The sequence below is a fragment of the Urocampus carinirostris genome, chromosome 4 (assembly GCF_059441175.1).
Source record: "Urocampus carinirostris isolate Australia breed hairy pipefish chromosome 4, RoL_Ucar_1.0, whole genome shotgun sequence".
Classification (NCBI taxonomy): domain Eukaryota; kingdom Metazoa; phylum Chordata; class Actinopteri; order Syngnathiformes; family Syngnathidae; genus Urocampus; species Urocampus carinirostris.
In genome coordinates this window covers 29564493-29582002 of record NC_142352.1, presented here as the reverse complement: position 1 = coordinate 29582002, position 17510 = coordinate 29564493, and the positions used below count along the sequence as shown (strand labels likewise).

General features: G+C 41.0%; 1 protein-coding gene across 1 annotated transcript in view; it reads right to left on the bottom strand.

Annotated features, from left to right (window-relative positions):
- Nucleotides 1-17510, bottom strand: part of LOC148367249 (SH3 and multiple ankyrin repeat domains protein 2-like) — a 130452-nt gene that overhangs the window by 60402 nt on the left and 52540 nt on the right. Inside the window, exons 6-7 of the mRNA XM_088334080.1 lie at nt 14138-14220; nt 10894-11018 (exon numbers count right to left, since the gene is read on the bottom strand). Coding sequence (XP_088190206.1) covers nt 10894-11018; nt 14138-14220 — 208 coding nt within the window. The remainder of the gene's footprint in view (nt 1-10893; nt 11019-14137; nt 14221-17510) is intronic.

The window sequence follows — 17510 nt, the reverse complement described above, 5'->3', positions numbered from 1 at the left end:
CTTTTACTGAATATGCACAAAAGGGGACTGTGACGCGTGTTTTACCTGGAAAACATCATAAATGTAAATGGTCTGCTTTAACATAGCACTTTTCAAGTCACTGGAGACCTCTCAAAGGGCTTTACAATGTGCTTTAGACATACCCATCCAGACACACTCACATACCGATAGCAGCGTCAGCCATGCAAGGCAACTTCATGCTTTTCGGGGCATAAGGTATTCAGTGTCTTGTCCAAGGAGCAGAAAATCGAATCTGCGACTCCTTGTTCCCAAGACTAATGAACATTTAAGCATCCTTGGTGAGCGCACTGAGGTATGTTTGTTTGTTTATTTTGTCTGTTTGAAATATCTTATCTTTGTAACATTTTGAGTTTGTATCATGTAACACTTGTTTTGATATTGATGCAAAATTATGTTTGTACTGTGAAGACCATATAATGACTTGCTTTTATATTGGTATACCCTGACACATAGGCGGCACGGCGGCTGGGTGGTAAGCACGTCAGTTTGCATGTTCTCCCCATGTCTGCGCGGGTTTCTTCCAGGCACTCCGGTTTCCTCCCACGTTCCAAAAATATTTCCCAAATTGTCCCTAAGTGCGAATAAGAAAGTGAGTTGTCTGTCTCTCTGTGTCTTGTGACTGGCTGGCCACTGGTTCAGGGTGTCGCCTGCCCACTGCCCGAAGATAACAGGGATGGGCTCCAGCAACACCGCGACCCTACTGAGGATAAGCGGTGCGGATAATAGATATACCCTGAGACGCAGTTTTCACGGTGCTATGCTGAACCTGATTCTGCTGCAACTAAAACAAAGAACACCTTAAGCATGCCATACCTTATATTTCTCTTTTATGTCGTATGTGTTTTCCTGGAATTGCTGGTCTAAGCTCATTGCAAACGATATTCACTACATTTTTATCAATGACAATTTTGAGAATTCAAGTTGCGTGAACTGAAAGCATTGCTCCAGCTAAAAAGAACAAAACCAAAACACGAATTAATGTAAGAAGCTAGCCTCGCAAAAAATCCCAGGCGATAAAACACTAACAATTATTATCATTATACAATTTTTGCCACGATAAATAACGGAAACATTCAATAAAAGTTGATCATTTTAAACTGTAATTACCACCCCACCATCGGAGAAAATTGTGGTGCTGATGTAATGAAAACACAAGTTCCAGACTAACATTCAGGAGACGAAGAAAGGACTACGAGATGGTTAAAATGAGCGATTAACAGGTGAAGGATGACAACCAGCAGACCCATTCAAATTATGCTGAAAGAGTCATAAACATGAGTGAAACCCCCCACCCCATACCCCCATTTTCAGTTGTTTGCAGGTATTTTGAAAAATAGAAAAGGGCAACACGACAAACCTATTCCACCATTTAAAACAATATCGCCCGCTAGAATACGGCAAAGAAACAAACAATGAGTCCCAAACGAGTGCTAGCAGATGTTCAACAGGCCCTGGACCTGTGAGCAACAAACGGCTAACTAGCAAGGCGCTACCTGTGTATACCTGCAACCAGCTCCCCTTTTTACTTGTGTTCCTCATCTTTGTGAATTTCTGTGTAATGGTTTGTCACCATAAATGTTTGTTCAGAGATTTGTTAAAACAGCATTAGATATTCTCAACTTTCACTGAGAACGTTATAGTCATCGCGATAATTATCGATATCGACTGATAAGAAATATTTAATCGTGAGAACAATTTTATATCCCCCAGGCCTAATTGCAACAGGTAGGTTGTAACAAACTTTTAATTAAAATGTAATTTTGTTGAAGTTCAAAAAAATATCAAATATATTGAAATTTTACAGTTATGTTTCCGTCTATTCTTGTCCTGTTTATTATTTTCTCCAGTTTTCGTTCCCGTCTAGTTTCTCCTGTTTATTTTCGATATCTTGTTTTATTATCTATCCTGTCTGTCCCGTCCTGTCCGGTATCGACCCCATCTGTCCGATATCAACTCGGGCAATTGGTATCGATCTCGTCTGCCTCTGGCTTCCTATCATTTCACGCCAGACTGCTGCCTAACGTGCATGACTCCCCATTTCCCGTTAAAAAAAGGCTTGTGTGAGTAACGTTACGTGTTTGGGTCCTGATCCTGTTCTGGTTCATGACAGTTACATTATTGTCTATTTGTAACCTGGAATATTGACAAATACTAAAACTTCGAAACGTAGATTCATAGTTTGTTTTTCTCTTCTGAATCACCAAATATGTCGAAATATGCCAAACGTTTTTCTCCAATGGGAAGAACTGGTGCCTGCAATTTTTGCCATTTTCACTGATTCTTGAAGGCCTACAGAAAGTCTAGTTTTGTAGCGATAGAATATATCAAAAGAAAGCTTTAACCCTTATCTTTCATTAGAAAAATGTATGTTTCTAAATTTTACCGTTGTTTAGTAAACAGTTGGACACTCCCAAGTTTATTGAAAATACTAACTTCCAAGAAAACTCCTAAGAAAAGAGTTGGGTTTTTTTGGGGATAGGATGCATTTCAAGCAGACCTTTCACTTCAGTGTGTTTTCTTTAACTTGTGATACCTCTATTATCTACAAAATGTTTCCATAAACTCAAGACATTCAGCTTTCAAAATAAGTTTGTTATTGCAAAAGAAATAACCTAGTGCATGAACTTTGCAAGAACCTTTTAGCGCTCTATGTTTCTGGTGGCAAAGTCAAATGATTTTCGGTAAACGAAACGTTTCTGCTCTCTGCCCCATCGATGACAAAGACACTTTGTCATCTTTTTAAAAAGAAAAAAGTTCAAAGTATCAACTTGTCTCTACTTATCCTGTCACAAGCCTGCACTGTTTGGTTTCCACTCTCTCTTCCTCTTATTTGCCCCTAGCTTTTTTGGTCACTCACTTCCTGGGGTCCTGATTACCCTCCAATTTTGCCTCTCTATCTTACCAATTCAAACACTCTGTTTCCTTGGCTCAGTGCTAGTTTGTTGCCTTTATTGTATCATCCTAAGCATTCTTGTCTCAGTGTTGTTTATCACAGTGTACCGAACCCTTGCCTGCCTATCTGGATCTCGAATACAGCCTGCTAAATTCTACTGTAGCTGCCTGCTGGAGTACCGACCCTTCGCCTGCCCCTTGGACAACGACTTCTGCCTTTGGTGTTGCAGATACAGTTGCCTTGGTACCTGACTTTACGAGTACTGAACCCTGTCTGAAATAAAGACTACTAAATTAATCCGTTTCCTGCATTATACTTTTAAACCACTGAGCGAAACCGTGACCTATCCATATCTTCGCTACTCTGACCACACCTATACTTGCCAATAGGGGGCCTCCTACACACTTCAATCGCTAGATACAGGAAGCAACACGAGGAAATGGGGGCTTCCTCAGTGTGTTGACAAAGATTTGATCAAAGCTACTCCTGTCATCTAATGGTGAGACTAGACTAGATCAATCTATGCTTATTCAGGTAGCCAGGATTTCTTAAATACACCTTTACGCAATAGACCCCTGGACCGCCATAGATCACGAAAATTCATTTATTGAGGAGTTTCTAAACAAGGTCCCCCTTGACCTTGATGCTTCTTGACATTTGACAACAAGAAAATCACATTTATCCAGCCCCTTCGCAAACTATGTATGCTTTTTTTCAAGGCCAATTTTTTAAGGACTTTCGAAGCTAATTTTCCATTTTTTCCTACTACCATTAAAATAAGAAATACAGTGTGAATCATGTATTTTGCAGAGCCACAAATATACCTGTGATTTACATATGCAAATTTAAATAATGGTGTGCATTTACAGTATCAAAACATATGATTTTTAGATTTTGAGTAAATCGCGAGTATAATTGTGGATCAGAACAATGTGATTTTTAGACAAATCTCTCCCCAAATAGGTGTTAGGTAAAAATTACAATGAAATGTATGTTATATTTTCAGTTGCAGGTAGTTCTTCCCATTACAATTTACCATTGGGAAACACTACGTTAAGTTTGTGCATGGCCCGCAATAAATGTCCATAATTGATTAGTAATCCTTGCATCAATACATATCTTATACCTGTCAACCTGTACGGTTTTGCCGAACAAAGTACGTTTTTCATGCATTTTAAGACGAGTACGACGTACAAGAAAATCTGTGCGGAAAAACGCAAATTTCTCGATGATGGGTACCATCCGGTGTACACCGACTATCACGAAACGGCAAATCAATCAAGTCAAATGAGTTCCTCGCGGAAGCCTCTATCTCAATATCGTTTTTTTCGTTGCAAACGAAGCGAGCGGTTTGATGCTACTGTGCGCATGCGTCTGCCGCCTGGGGATTTCCCATCATGCATCATCCCGCCCCAATGTTGTGTTTTCAAATATAGTGTACGATTATTTTCTATTTTGTACGGGAAAATACTACAGTTTGTACGGGCATGGAGCCCTGGAGCTTGACACGTATGATAACTAATAGTGCCCTGTTTTGGTGTAAAGGCCCGGTCACACAGCCCTTTGCGTCTGTATCGCGGGTAAAATTTTGTGATTTTTTTTTTTTTTTGCCCGTGGTAGAAAATGCGCAAAGTTGGCTAACCCGCTGTTTATCCGTGGTATGCCCGCAAAACAGACGCTGGCGACTGTTCCGCTTCCTCATTGCGTCAGTTCCACGTCCTTTCCGCGTGTGGACCACGGGTATAAAAGCTGCCGAGCCGGGCTGTAGAAATCATAACCGCTCAAGACACAGTCCCGTGAAGATCAAAATTTCAAGCTATGGCACCGAAGAAGAAGCCAATATGTTTTTATTGTAAAAGTTTTTCATTTTTATTTTATTATCTTGTTATGAAATGAAAAGAAATGTCAAGAAATAAAAATGGATTAAGACGAGGTCTCTACAGTGACGGGGATCCATGTTCACCCCTTGACGTCTCGAGCACAACTGACGTGTGCTCGGCAAATCGCGCTGTATATACGCGGAGAAAGGCGTTTGACCGTCACACGCGTTACACATGCTAATTCACGTGATAACACCGCGATACAGGCGCAGAACATGCTGTGACCGTGCTCCACCCGCGATTACCCGCTAAAATTTCGCGTCCTACCTGCGTGTAACCACGCCCTGGCCACGGCCGTAGCACGTCGTTCCGCGTCTGTACCGCGTCATTACCTCGTGTGTACCACGTGTGCCGCCCGCGGTCACCCGTGGTCTAAAGTTTTGAGCAGCGCAAAACTTTTTCGCACGGCCTACCGCGTGTGAATTCCTTACCGCGTGTAAAGCACGGCTGTATCTCGTCTGTATCGCGATCTCAAAGCGTCCAACAGCGTCTGTTTCACGGGCAGAAATTTCTGGCCGTGATTCAGCCTCGATACGCCCGTGAAAGGCTGTGTGACCGGGCCTTTACATGCACCTGTCCTCTTGGGTGTGACCAGTAGGGGGCATTGACATGTTATACGACAATCTAATGCGAACTAATGCCGGCTGACGTTAATCAAGAGGGATTAAATAAAAAAGTGAAGCTACCAGAGAGCAGTGTCTGCCTTATTTTTAAGCGGTTGAAAAATAAGGCAACACTTTCAATCATTTCCAAGCACTTCACCCAAAATTCTATCACGTTTTAATCTCTCTTTCCTTCTCCCTTTCTCTCTCTCTTTCTCTCTTTCTTGCTGTGTTTTTTTCTTTCTCTTTTTCTGAATCCCTCTTCTCTCTTTTTTCTCCTTTCTCTTTTTGCTTTCTCTATCTTTGTTTTACTTTCTCTTTCTCCCTCTCTTTCTCTCTTTCTCTCTCTCTCTCTCTTTTTATCACGTTTCAATATTTGAAAACACAACATTAAAAGCGGTACTAACCTTGCAAAGTCAACATGTGGGATTGTTTTGATGCAAAATCTCAAGCAGAAGAGGTATTATGGGAAGTATGTTGCCTTAAATACATGGCGAAAAATGATCTAAACGTCTCCTGACAAAGTAAGTCAGCCAATGAAATATTGATGCCGTTCTTAACTCTAAATCATTCATGAGGATGTTCTGCTAAGGTGTAGGACGCCAACACACAGAGGACATTGGGCAAGGAATGCAAACTGACAAAAAAAACAACTGAATTTGAAACGAACTGCATGGTCGCTACTTAACTAATTTGCTTTCTACCTAATTGAGAACATAATCCAAATCTTGTGTCCTTCAAACGAGTTCCTTTTCCTATGCTATCAAGTCTCCGGATGGATCCTCGTTTTCTTCCTCATTTTTTCCTCAAACCACCAAAACATTACTATGACGAGATACATTTCAGCGCAAGTTTCCATGACAACAAGCTGAGGTAGAAACGTATGACGACATAAACACTTGGTTTAAAGATCCTAGTATTTACTGGGTAGCATTAGACCGTGCCAACATACAAGACATATACTTCAATGCACGGCACACAAAAGAGGCATTTGATCGTCAAAGGACAGGGAGAAGGACTAAGATTATGAATTGACATGGGAAGATTTGTGACTGCCGTGGGAACTTCATTACTCCCATTGAGAGACGCAATGGGATTAACATCCACAGTTGTTTATTTGTATAGTCCCATTTTAAGCGAACTGTTTGTTTCAAAAATCAAATACAAACACTACTTGGAGCACACATTGCGTTTTGTGTTTGTACACCTGCAGATTGTCTGATGCTGGTTGCGTGTTGTTTTCTACTGCACACGATTCTGTAAAGAGGTTTGCTTTAAAAATGCAGGCTATTATTTCCACACTAAAACGTGTCTTGAAAGAAATAGACCGGGGGCTGGGTCAAACATGCGGCCCAAAAGTCGAATCAGGACCACCAACAGATAGAACATGGCCCGTGAGACCACAGAGAAAAATAAGGTGCACTATTAGATATGACCACTTCATGTTACTGAATCCAGGCACGACTCACAAAGACCGAAAAATGCCGAAGCTGTATATCTTTCTGTCTCCCTTTCTCTTTCTCGCTGTGTCTCTTTCTTTCTCTTTTTCTAACTTTCTCTTCTATCTTTACTTCTCTTCTTTTTTGTTTTACTTGGTCTTTCTTTCTTTCTTTCTTTCTTTCTTTCTTTCTTTCTTTCTTTCTTTCTTTCTTTCTTTCTTTCTTTCTTTCTCCCTCTTTGTTTCACTTTTTATTTCTTTCCTTCCATCCTACCTTTTCTCTTTGACCTGTTGCCCTCTGACAGGCATTACAGGTCACTTAAAACAAGGAAAAAAAGGCTCGGAGACAGTTTCTTCCCCAGTGCCATAACCACCCTAAGCAAATGTGCAAAACTGCAAAAATATCTATCTTTCAACTTATTTGGGATTTTGTTTTTTGCTGCAGCTAAATGTGTTTGCATGACTCCTCATTGCAATAAATTCAGCTCAAGTGCGCGAAACTGTGAATTATATATTTATCTTGCCAGTTGCATTGAGAAATGTGTACTCATGTCTTATTTATAGACTTACAGTATTTAGGGGATTTTGTTACTGCTAAATGTTATTGCACTATTTTCTATTTTATTGCACTTGGTCCACTCTTTTAGTACTACATTATAATTATGATTGTCTATTTATCTAGATATTCTTTTCTCTTTTTTTCTCTTTTAAGTCTTTATTATTTGTTTACCCACGAGTGCCTTGTCTATTCTTTTTGCAACAATGTTCACAACGTTGTAATAAATGGAAAGTAAGACTTTTCAATTTAATTCAATTCAATTCAATTTCAACACTTGTAACTAATGAATTTTGGCATTTGAGCAAGTTATTGGTACAAACTGAATATTAGGTTTGCGTTATTTTAAATGAGTTGCCCTTTTCTGAACATTTTACACAGTGTGCATTACTCGGTAAAACTTGCTTTATAAGGAGAAATTAAAAAGAAAATAAGCTTAACTTAATAAATTGTTTAACTACACTGTGCGCATTGCCAAGAAACAAACTAACATTTAAGGGTCGTCACGGTAGTAAATAGTTTGAACTTATACAGGACAAAAAACACCCTACTTTTAAAAATACAAGTACCTATCTTGTAAGTCACTGCAGAGCTATTTTGTGCATGCTAATTAAACTAACAGCGGATGGCTAACTACCTAGAAGCTGGACTACTGTGAATGTGTTCAACATTACAAAGCCAGTAAGAAATGTTTTAAAAATCGCCATTGAAAATGGCAGCTGCCATGAGCAAGCTCAACATTACACTAAGAACAATATGAGGTCAAAAAATGTGTTTGGTGTCCACAGAGAGCAAGAGCTGCATGACAACATCAACATTAATGCTCCTATTAACAGAATCACCAAATGAATCCAATTTCCATTATCAGGCACCTAACAAAAGACCAAGGAGCTATGAAGACAAGAATGATGAATCGGTCGACCTTCAGACTGGCTGGCAACCAGTGCAGGGTGTCCCCAACCTACTGCCCGAAGATGGCTGGGATGGGCTCCAGCACCCCCGCGACCCTACTGAGGATAAGTGGCACCGAAGATAGATGGATGGATAGATAAATAAATAAGTTGGATTTGTGAGGTTGCTGGGCGCCATGGTACTGATTAACTGATTGAGCCCATATAAGACTTATTAGAACTCTAGTGTGTGTGTGTGTGTGTGTCTGTATTTAAGGATAGCTTTGACTGACTTCCTTTGTGGGATTTACTGACTTTCGTGCCCGTCCGCACAGTCTTCAAGAAAGCTGCTTTGTAAAACTTTGTAATTATTCCAACTTTGCCTTGTTATGGAATATGTTTTTGTTACAATTTTTTTCCATTCCCTTCCTCTTCGGAGTGCTTTTTATTACCTCCCCAATTCGTATTAAAGACTGTCAACCTGACGCATGTGTCCGCAAGTTCTTTAGACCAAACCTGACATAATTTTTAAAAGACACATTTTTACTTTCCTTCTCTTTACTCAAATATTGATATTTTGGTCGAATAGAAAAATTGTGCACAAAACAGAATATTCTATAGTATAAAATAATTTAAATGTCAATTTTATATGCAATTATGCTACGTTTAATAAAATCATAAAATGTAAGATACTTTATTATAAAAACGGTCTCGCTACGCCCTCTGCCGGACCAAAGTGGTACTACAACACTCAACACCTCATCGGAATTCAGCGCACTCCTATTGGCATTGATTTAACGGTTGGGTGGCTCATAAATCAGAAATTCTCCTCATGGGGATATTCTACCTATTCGCTTCTAAGCTTAACTTACAACTATGAAATAAAATACTAAAATCAGAGGGCTTGTTTTATTTGTGCATATTTGCAGGGCCCATAATAAATGTCCTTAATTGATATGTAATCCTTGCACTGATACACATTTCACAGTTCCCTGTTTAGGCGTAGCATGCACCTGTCCTCTGCAGCTCGACTAGAGGTAAGATCGGGCCAAAAAAAAGCACCCGAGCCCGACGCAGGCCCGAGGGGTATTAAACCCGACCCTGACCGAGCCCGACTAATTAACTGGATTTGCTGGCCCGGCCCGAAAGGGGCCCGAAATTACATATTTTATTTATAAGGAGGGGTGATTTATGATAACAAATTAAACTCTGCCTTTTGTTACAACATCTAGGCCTAAGTTAAATAAAACTGTATAAACATTTACATCTTTTATATTTCTGTGTCTGCACTGCAGATGTTACATTAAGCGACAATCTGTCATTGACGGGTTTTTTTTTTTGAGGTAGCGAAAACATTTAAGGGCGTCCGTCATTTTGACGACTTGATCATTGGGCCATAATCCACAGCAGCAGTAGTAGTACGTCCTTAAGATTTTAGCGCAGCACTTTCATTGAGGGGGTGTTGACGTGTTGTGCCCTTTTCCGACTCCTATGCAAATTCCCCCCCCCCCTGATCGTATTCTATATAAAACGCTTATTAAAACAATAAAGCGAGCTAATTATAATAATTGGGAGATCCTAGTCTATATAACGCGTTTATTTAAACAATAAAGCGTGATTTTATTCTGCAAATTGCGTTTTTTAACGCGGATGAAAATGTCACCAACGTCAATGTACGCTTCCGACAAAAGCGATCGTATTCTATATAAAACGCTTATTAAAACAATAAAGCGAGCTAATTATAACAATTGGGAGATCCTAGTCTATATAACGCGTTTATTTAAACAATAAAGCGCGATCGTATTCTACAAATTGCGTTTTTTAACGCGGATGAAAATGTCACCAACGTCAATGTACGCTTCCGACAAAAGCGATCGTATTCTATATAATACGCTTTAAAACAAAATAAAGCGAGCTAATTATAATAATTGGGAGATTCTAGTCTATCTAACGCGTTTATTTAAACAATAAAGCGAAGAAAGGAAGATTATTAAGAGGACAGCATTCACGTCACATCACGTGCACAGAGCATGCTCTGGCTCCGTTAAAAGCAATTACAGCTCCTTCTCCGTTTTATCCAAATTATTTATTTTATAACAAGTATTCCTTGGTCTAGTATCCATACATAGTTTAAGTATATATTTTTAATGAACATATATTTATAATTATTAATTAATTAAAAAAAAAAAAAAAAAAAAAAAAAAAAAAAGCGGGACCGAACCCGACCCGACCCAACCGTATGACTGACATTTCAGGCCCGACCCGGCCCGAAATTGCCTCGGGTTCGGGTTCGGGTTCGGGCTCGGGCCATAAATCTTAGGTCTAAGCTCGACCCATACAAACATTAGCGGTTGCCGTAAATCACGAGTGAAGAACAAATGCAATGGCAAAGCGAAGCTACAAGAGAGCACTGTCGGCATCACTTTTAAGCAGAGTAGTTGAGAAGCATGGCAACCATCTCAAGCATTTACAATCACCTCACCCAAAATTCCACACAATATTCAAATTAAAGCATTTTCAAGAATTTCAAGCATCCGCACGCATCCTGATAAAACATGTTCTGCATACCAAGTACCAAGCAAGGGGTGCAAAGAAAGTCTCAGCAGCTCCTACCTCAATGAGGAAATCCCCCGTGCGGAGTCCCGCCTGCCATGCCACGCCCCCTTCGTCCACCGACTCCAGGTACTGAAGCGCAGGGAAGGCTGGGGTGGGAGTAAACTCCTCAATGGGCGTATCCGCTTTGGACGAACAAAAGAAGGGGAAACAAATTATGGCCACTTGCACACTAGCAAATGTTATTAAGCTTCATATGGGATTCAGTAAATATTGTGCATGATGATGAATAAATAAATAAAGTTGACAAAACAATTCCTTGAAAAATACTCCAATGTGGGTATGTAAAGATGTTTGGTAGCTGCAATTTATTTCTCTTCAAAAGTAAGACAGTCATTACAGTAATCCCTCGCTACTTTGGTTAACGTTGGTCTACTGCCTGCCTGTCTTTTTTTTCATTGATATCAGCGTATCATGCATTGTGTTCTGCAGCGGACATTATATTCTATGATAAGAGCAGGTTTGTATGTATGTGTGGTGGGTGGGCGCGACTGCCTGCGTGCGTGACTGTGATAGGCTGGTGTGTGCTGTCAGACAAAAAAAGGAGTGTGCGCAAAAGTCAATGTGGTCCCCAAAACAAACTGTAAAGCATGGCGACAGCGAGCTCTTAGCTGCATGTTACATTGAAAATAAACTCATGGGATGCTGAGGGGAGTCAGAAGAGTGCAAAGAAATGTTGATCACCAGTGGGTGCCCTGTGGATTATTATCGGGTTCGGAAAGCAACTGAGGTGGGCTCAGGAGATAAGGCAGGAGCCCTGCCGCAGGCCGTGGCCTACTGTGGCTAGCCTGCGCAAGACTGAGGTGGCATCGGGAGAGAAAGCAATATGGGGGCTGCAGGTATGGCCTACTGCAGCTAAGCTACGTAACAACTCTCCTAAGCCACCCCTGCCGGGCCAGTTCTCACCAACAGCATATCCATTACCCATCAAACAGATAACCTTGGGCTACAACTCATGTGAAACCGCTGCATTCGTGACTCTTGGGTTTTAAACATCATGAAGACCTGGCTCAGTCCGAGAATCCCCGAGCCAGCCACTATCTAAATTGCTTTCTTAAACTGAAAGGAGAAGCACCCCAATTTTTTTGTACTTTTATAAAATGACAATAGAGATCTCTCTATCAACTTGTGTTCTGTGTATTTATTTATAGATCTATATTTGTTATTTTTGTACAGTAGTATACTCTCAACTGGTTAGGATGTCATCTCAAGGTAAGTTTGACACTTTAAGGAAGAGGAATCACTACTTTTAGCGGGGGGTTCTGCTCCCCATTAACCGCAAATACCGAGGGATTACTGTATTGTGGTCAGAAGTGACAATATTTCCACAGTATGCTAGACCTTTAAGTTTCAAATGAACTTTTAAGTTTTATGTCCTTATATTGCATTGTCTTTTAGCTTTGCTCTTAATCGTTTCAATTCTGTTTTGACTTTGTTCTTAGGTCTTTTTAACCCCAGGGTTTCCTTATGTGGGGGACCTACATTGGAATGGGTGGTGTGTGGTGCTGTCATCGATCTTGGAGCTAGTGAGGCCCAGGTAAATGGGATCCCATAACCTGTGGTATGCCTACCAATGCTACCTGTGGCTGTGAGCTGTTCTGTTGGTATGGATGAGCCGCCTTTGGGTGTTTTCCTCAAAATGTTTCCTTGTGCCTTGTACGTATTTTCACAATTTGTTGTTGTTCACATATTCTGGGAAAATTTGGGGGCTAAATGAGGGTCTATAATTTCCATAATTTCTGGACTATAAGCCACAGCTTTTATGACGCATTTTCAACCCTCTGGCTAATATAAAGATGCGGCTAAGTGTTTTACTACATGATTACACTGGAGTCCCATGCCTAATCTAGTCATAAACAATGTTGATAATTTTTCAGTTTAGAAGACGCTCAAAGTAAGGAGAGAAAGACATTAATGGGTTTTGATCTTCCAAGGAGAACAGGGGATACCCCAGACATCAGAAATTCCAACCTGTTCTAAAAGCCATCCACTGAACACCTTCTTTTTATCAAATATCCTCGACTGCAAAAAGGGTGTGGAAATCAAAGCACAGCAAGAAGATTTTCTGACATTGACAACAGTGTAAAGAGTGCAAAACAGTCAAAACAAAAAATAAGAGTGAGGTATAATACCCAAAACAAAGAACTGGCATGCATTCCAACCGTCTTTGGAGATGTCCAATATTAAAAACCGAATAAACGTAATCAAATGTACTCAACGGCATTGAAAATAATTGTATTTAACACCATTCAGTTTTACTGAGTGACTCTTATTGACTCCCTGCTAATTGGGTTTCTGATAAGTTCAACTCGCTTCCTTTTTCCACATTTGATTGCATCTGTTGCTTGCCCCTGGGTAGGTTACCAAATCTTGTGGGCAAACCAGCGACACATGAAACTTCTTATAACACTAGCATGTCCAAAGGTTCCGTGATAAGGATGATGATGATGATGAGAATGTTTGGGTCTCTGGCTAGGAGGGTGATGATAAATAAATGGCCAAAACAGTCCGAAAGAAGGAGACGAATGAACAGAGAGGAGAGAACAGCTGAGTAAAAGGGAGCGAAAGGGGATGTAAACTTATGTGACAGCTCGAGCATGAGTGTGTGTTGGTGTGGTCTTATGTGTGTTCACCCCCTTGCAGGATAAGCTTAGATGGGTCAGTCCCCCTGGGTGATGGCAGTGTGTGTCAGAATGACTAGATTATTCCTCGTTTTTGTAGCCGAACGTTGCATTTTTTCAAAGACCTCCCCTTTTTTCCCTCTAGTTTCTCATAGACAGCGCTCTAAACAGTACATTTATCTCCCAACATAGCTACGGCACGTACCAATCGCTCCACACTGTAGTAGAATACATTTTGGATGGTGAGAATCGTCATAGAAACCGATGCAGCAGAACAGTCTATTTTTAGAGTCATTTTCAAAGCTTGAGAAATATCAACCAGCTAGGTAAAGCCAAATATCAAATTTTGTGTTAGGAGAAAATATGGATGCTTTCTGACAGATGCAAAGATGGGTGTGCAATCTTAAACGGTGGTATAAACGATATAAAAGAGAATGTGGGTGCAAACTGGGTCAAGAATAAAGTTGCTTTCAAACTGAAAACGGTAAACTGATACAGTAAGCAGCATGCTTCGCTGCTGGGCTATAGTCCAACTACTGCAACAATATGACACATTTCAAAAAGTCGGGCTCTGTTGTCAATGAAGGGTGAAAAACAGAAATTCAGAGAAGTGTGTCAATTACCTTTTGCCCCCCGCAGCACAAAGCCAAATCCTTCATTGTCCTTCCTCTGCAAGACCACCGTCTTCTCGTCCACCACGCAGTCACTGTGGAGAAGATTTCGAGCAGATCGGCCGTTAGCGCAGCCCATCATCCGGAGCATGGCCACGGACGCCCTGGCTGAGTGGAGGTTCATGCTGGAGGAGAGCGAGTCCAGCCGGGGCAGGGCCACCCCGACCCCACCTCACCCCACCCCGGTGGGCGCTGTGACTATCACACGCTATGACAGCCGCCCGAGCAATCCAGCGACGGCATCTCCAGGAAAGAGAGCAACCTCTCCCGAAAAAGGGTGACGCCGCAGACGACGTAATTCCGTTTCTCTGCCCCTCTCCCCTCCTTCCGCCAGCACTCCCCGGGAGGCTCTCGCGCGTAAAGCGGGCTTCACGCCGCGGTTATCCCCGCCGCCTTTGCGGAGGCGCCTGCCGGCGATGCGGGATGGCGCCCTCGGAGGGAGACGGCATCCAGAACGTGAGACGGGACCGGGGGAGGCTCTAAAGGCGTGACGGAGCGCTATTGTGACGAGACATGCGTGCGCCGGAGATCTGAGTGGGAGCGCGCGCCTGACAATGTGTGACCCTCATTTAGGAGTGTCTCTCTCATTCAGCGAGTCACCGCTTAATTGGTTCCAATAAATTACTGGGAGCGTGATGTCTGACGGTTCAATTCACTAGCGTTGCAGCTTTACTAAGTATTACAAATTACACGTTAATTGATGTCAAATGTCATTGTCATGATTTGTCGCACATGAATGATCATCATCGTATAATCACAATTGTAACTTATTCTCCTTTCCCCAAATTGAATAGGCCCATTCAGGTGACACATTTGTTTTGGATTGTTTTGAGTTATACTGATTTGGACTCAATTTCAAAACAACTTTCTTTTGGGCGAAAATTGTTTTCTTATTCAAATAAACAGAAGTGAAATGCAAAACTGTACTGTAGTCATTTCCAGACAATGTACGTAGCTAAATAGAAAGAGAGAAATACAGATAGATGGATAGAGATAGAGAGAAATACAGAGGGATTGAGAGAAATACAGAGAGATAGGGAGAAATACAGGGAGATAGAGAGAAATAAAGAGATATAGAAAGAATACAGAGAAATACAGAGAGATACAGAGATATAGAGAAAAAAACAGAGAGATCGAGATTGAGGGAAACACAGAGGGATTGAGAGAAATACAGAGGGATAGGGAGAAATATCCAGTGGACACATTAAAAACTGCACCTCGTTGTTTGACCAAAAGCGGGTTGTTTTTTTCCCCTATGCTTCACTCTGCTTCATCTCGTCGGCCAGTTAAATTCCGTTGGTGGAACTGATACAGCCTGCAAGCCGTAGTTTGGTGACCCCTGCCCTGTCAAAAACTGTCAACTCGAAGCTTGTGTTTTCGTTTGATCCTCTTTGCCCACAGTAACAAGTATTTTTTTTAAATGCATGCTTAAAAGATAGTTAATGTATTTTTGCTTATCTTTTAAATCAGTATTGGTTTTATCTAATGATTTATATATTTTTACCTCTAGGAGGAGCTAAATAATACTCTATCCTCTTAATTTTCAATTGGCCATCAAACAATTGTAAAATGTTTTAAAAAAATGTCCGTCACACTGTACTCCAAATGAGTTTTAAATATTTTGGCCTAAAGAGTGCAGTATGGTCTATCTGGTGTTGTGAGAAGGTACAGGATGTTCCAAAAGTCTTGGGCACATTTGAAGTCTCTATATATACTTAACAATTAATGGTCGTAAGACAAAAATGGTGCCATTTTAAAGCTAATTAAATTACGTTTTTTGCAAGGCCATTAATATTTCTATTTCTTTTCAGACCCATTAATGACGTTCATTCAACCAGAAAAGGCATTTTTTGTGCTTAAATTTGCAAAAACTGAATCATGGACTGTTGTCCAATGTGCACTTTGCAGGAAATTTGGAAAGGAGCCACTGGAGAGTCCATTGTGAGATAGTATGGTAAATCCTTAACGGATGGGTGCTAAAGCCTAACTAACTTAACGGGACGCTACTCAACTTTAGAAAATGTGATTGAATAAATTCCAACTGCTTACCAGCGGAGCTCCCGTAAATCGATCAGAAGAGCCAGGAGAGGTTTTCCGTGTCCTACAACAACTGTTTGACGTGTCTAAGAAGAGGACAGCGCGTGACGCCTTACAAGCTAAAGTTAGTCAAACAGTTGAAGAACAACTTGCCGTGACTTTTGCATTGCAACACAAGATAGAAGATGACAGCCTTGACGACCAGCTTGTTTTGAACGATGTGGTGACTTTCCATGAAAATGGCAAAGTTATCAATCATAAAATTCGCATATGGGGTACTGAGAATTCCCTAAACGATGCCATGTTTTGTTATATGTTGAAGAAAGCTGTCTTCTTTGAAAGAGAAACATTCAATGAGACGTACCTTGAAATGCTGGAAAACTACTTAATGGATAAATTGAGTGACAAGGACTCGAGTGACCTTATTTTCCACCACATTGGAAAGAGATTTTGTTAAACAGTTTCTCAACACAACTCTGCATAGACGACTGCCCATGACGCTTTACGAGCTACTGTTACTGTAGGAGGACACTCATAAACTAGCTCTTCGTGACTTTTGCATTGAAATGCAACAGCCAATGAAAGATGACGAATTCGACGACCGGCTTGTTTTTAGAGATAAGGCCTATTCCAGGGGTGTCCAAACTACATCCCACTACGTCCCGCGGGTCAGTTTTTATTGGCCCACAGCAACTTCTGAAAATATAGTTGAATATGGCCCGCACATGGCGCTTGAGCTCAACTCTGTTGCACTTCTCTGTTTTAACACTAGATGGAGCCAGTAACGGAAAAGGTGCTTCTCCACCCATGCAATTTGGGATCCCCTGAACTGGAAAACATTGGAAATGTGTTTTCTTTGCTTATTTAATGAACCTTCTTGTCATTCATTTGAACTGTCATTGAAATTCAAAGTGTATTACTGTGTAACTTATTCTGACACAAAATAGATTGATTGTTCTAAACCCTATCAGTGCAGATAAACGTAAATTTTGCTACTAAAAATAGGTTAACAACGAAATTAGAGTAGATGACTGGCTATCAAACTGAAAAATAAATAAAACATCCATCCATCCATCCATCCATTATCTGCACCGCTTATCTCCAGTAAGGTCTCGGGGGGGCTGGAGCCCATCCCAGGTGTCTTCGGCAGTGGGCAGTGGACACACTGAAATGGTTGCCAGCCAGTTGCAGGGCACACAGGGACAGACAGGTCACTCGCTCATTCACACCTAGGGACAATTTGGATCGGTCAATTGACCTGATATGCATGTTTTTGGAATGTGGGAGG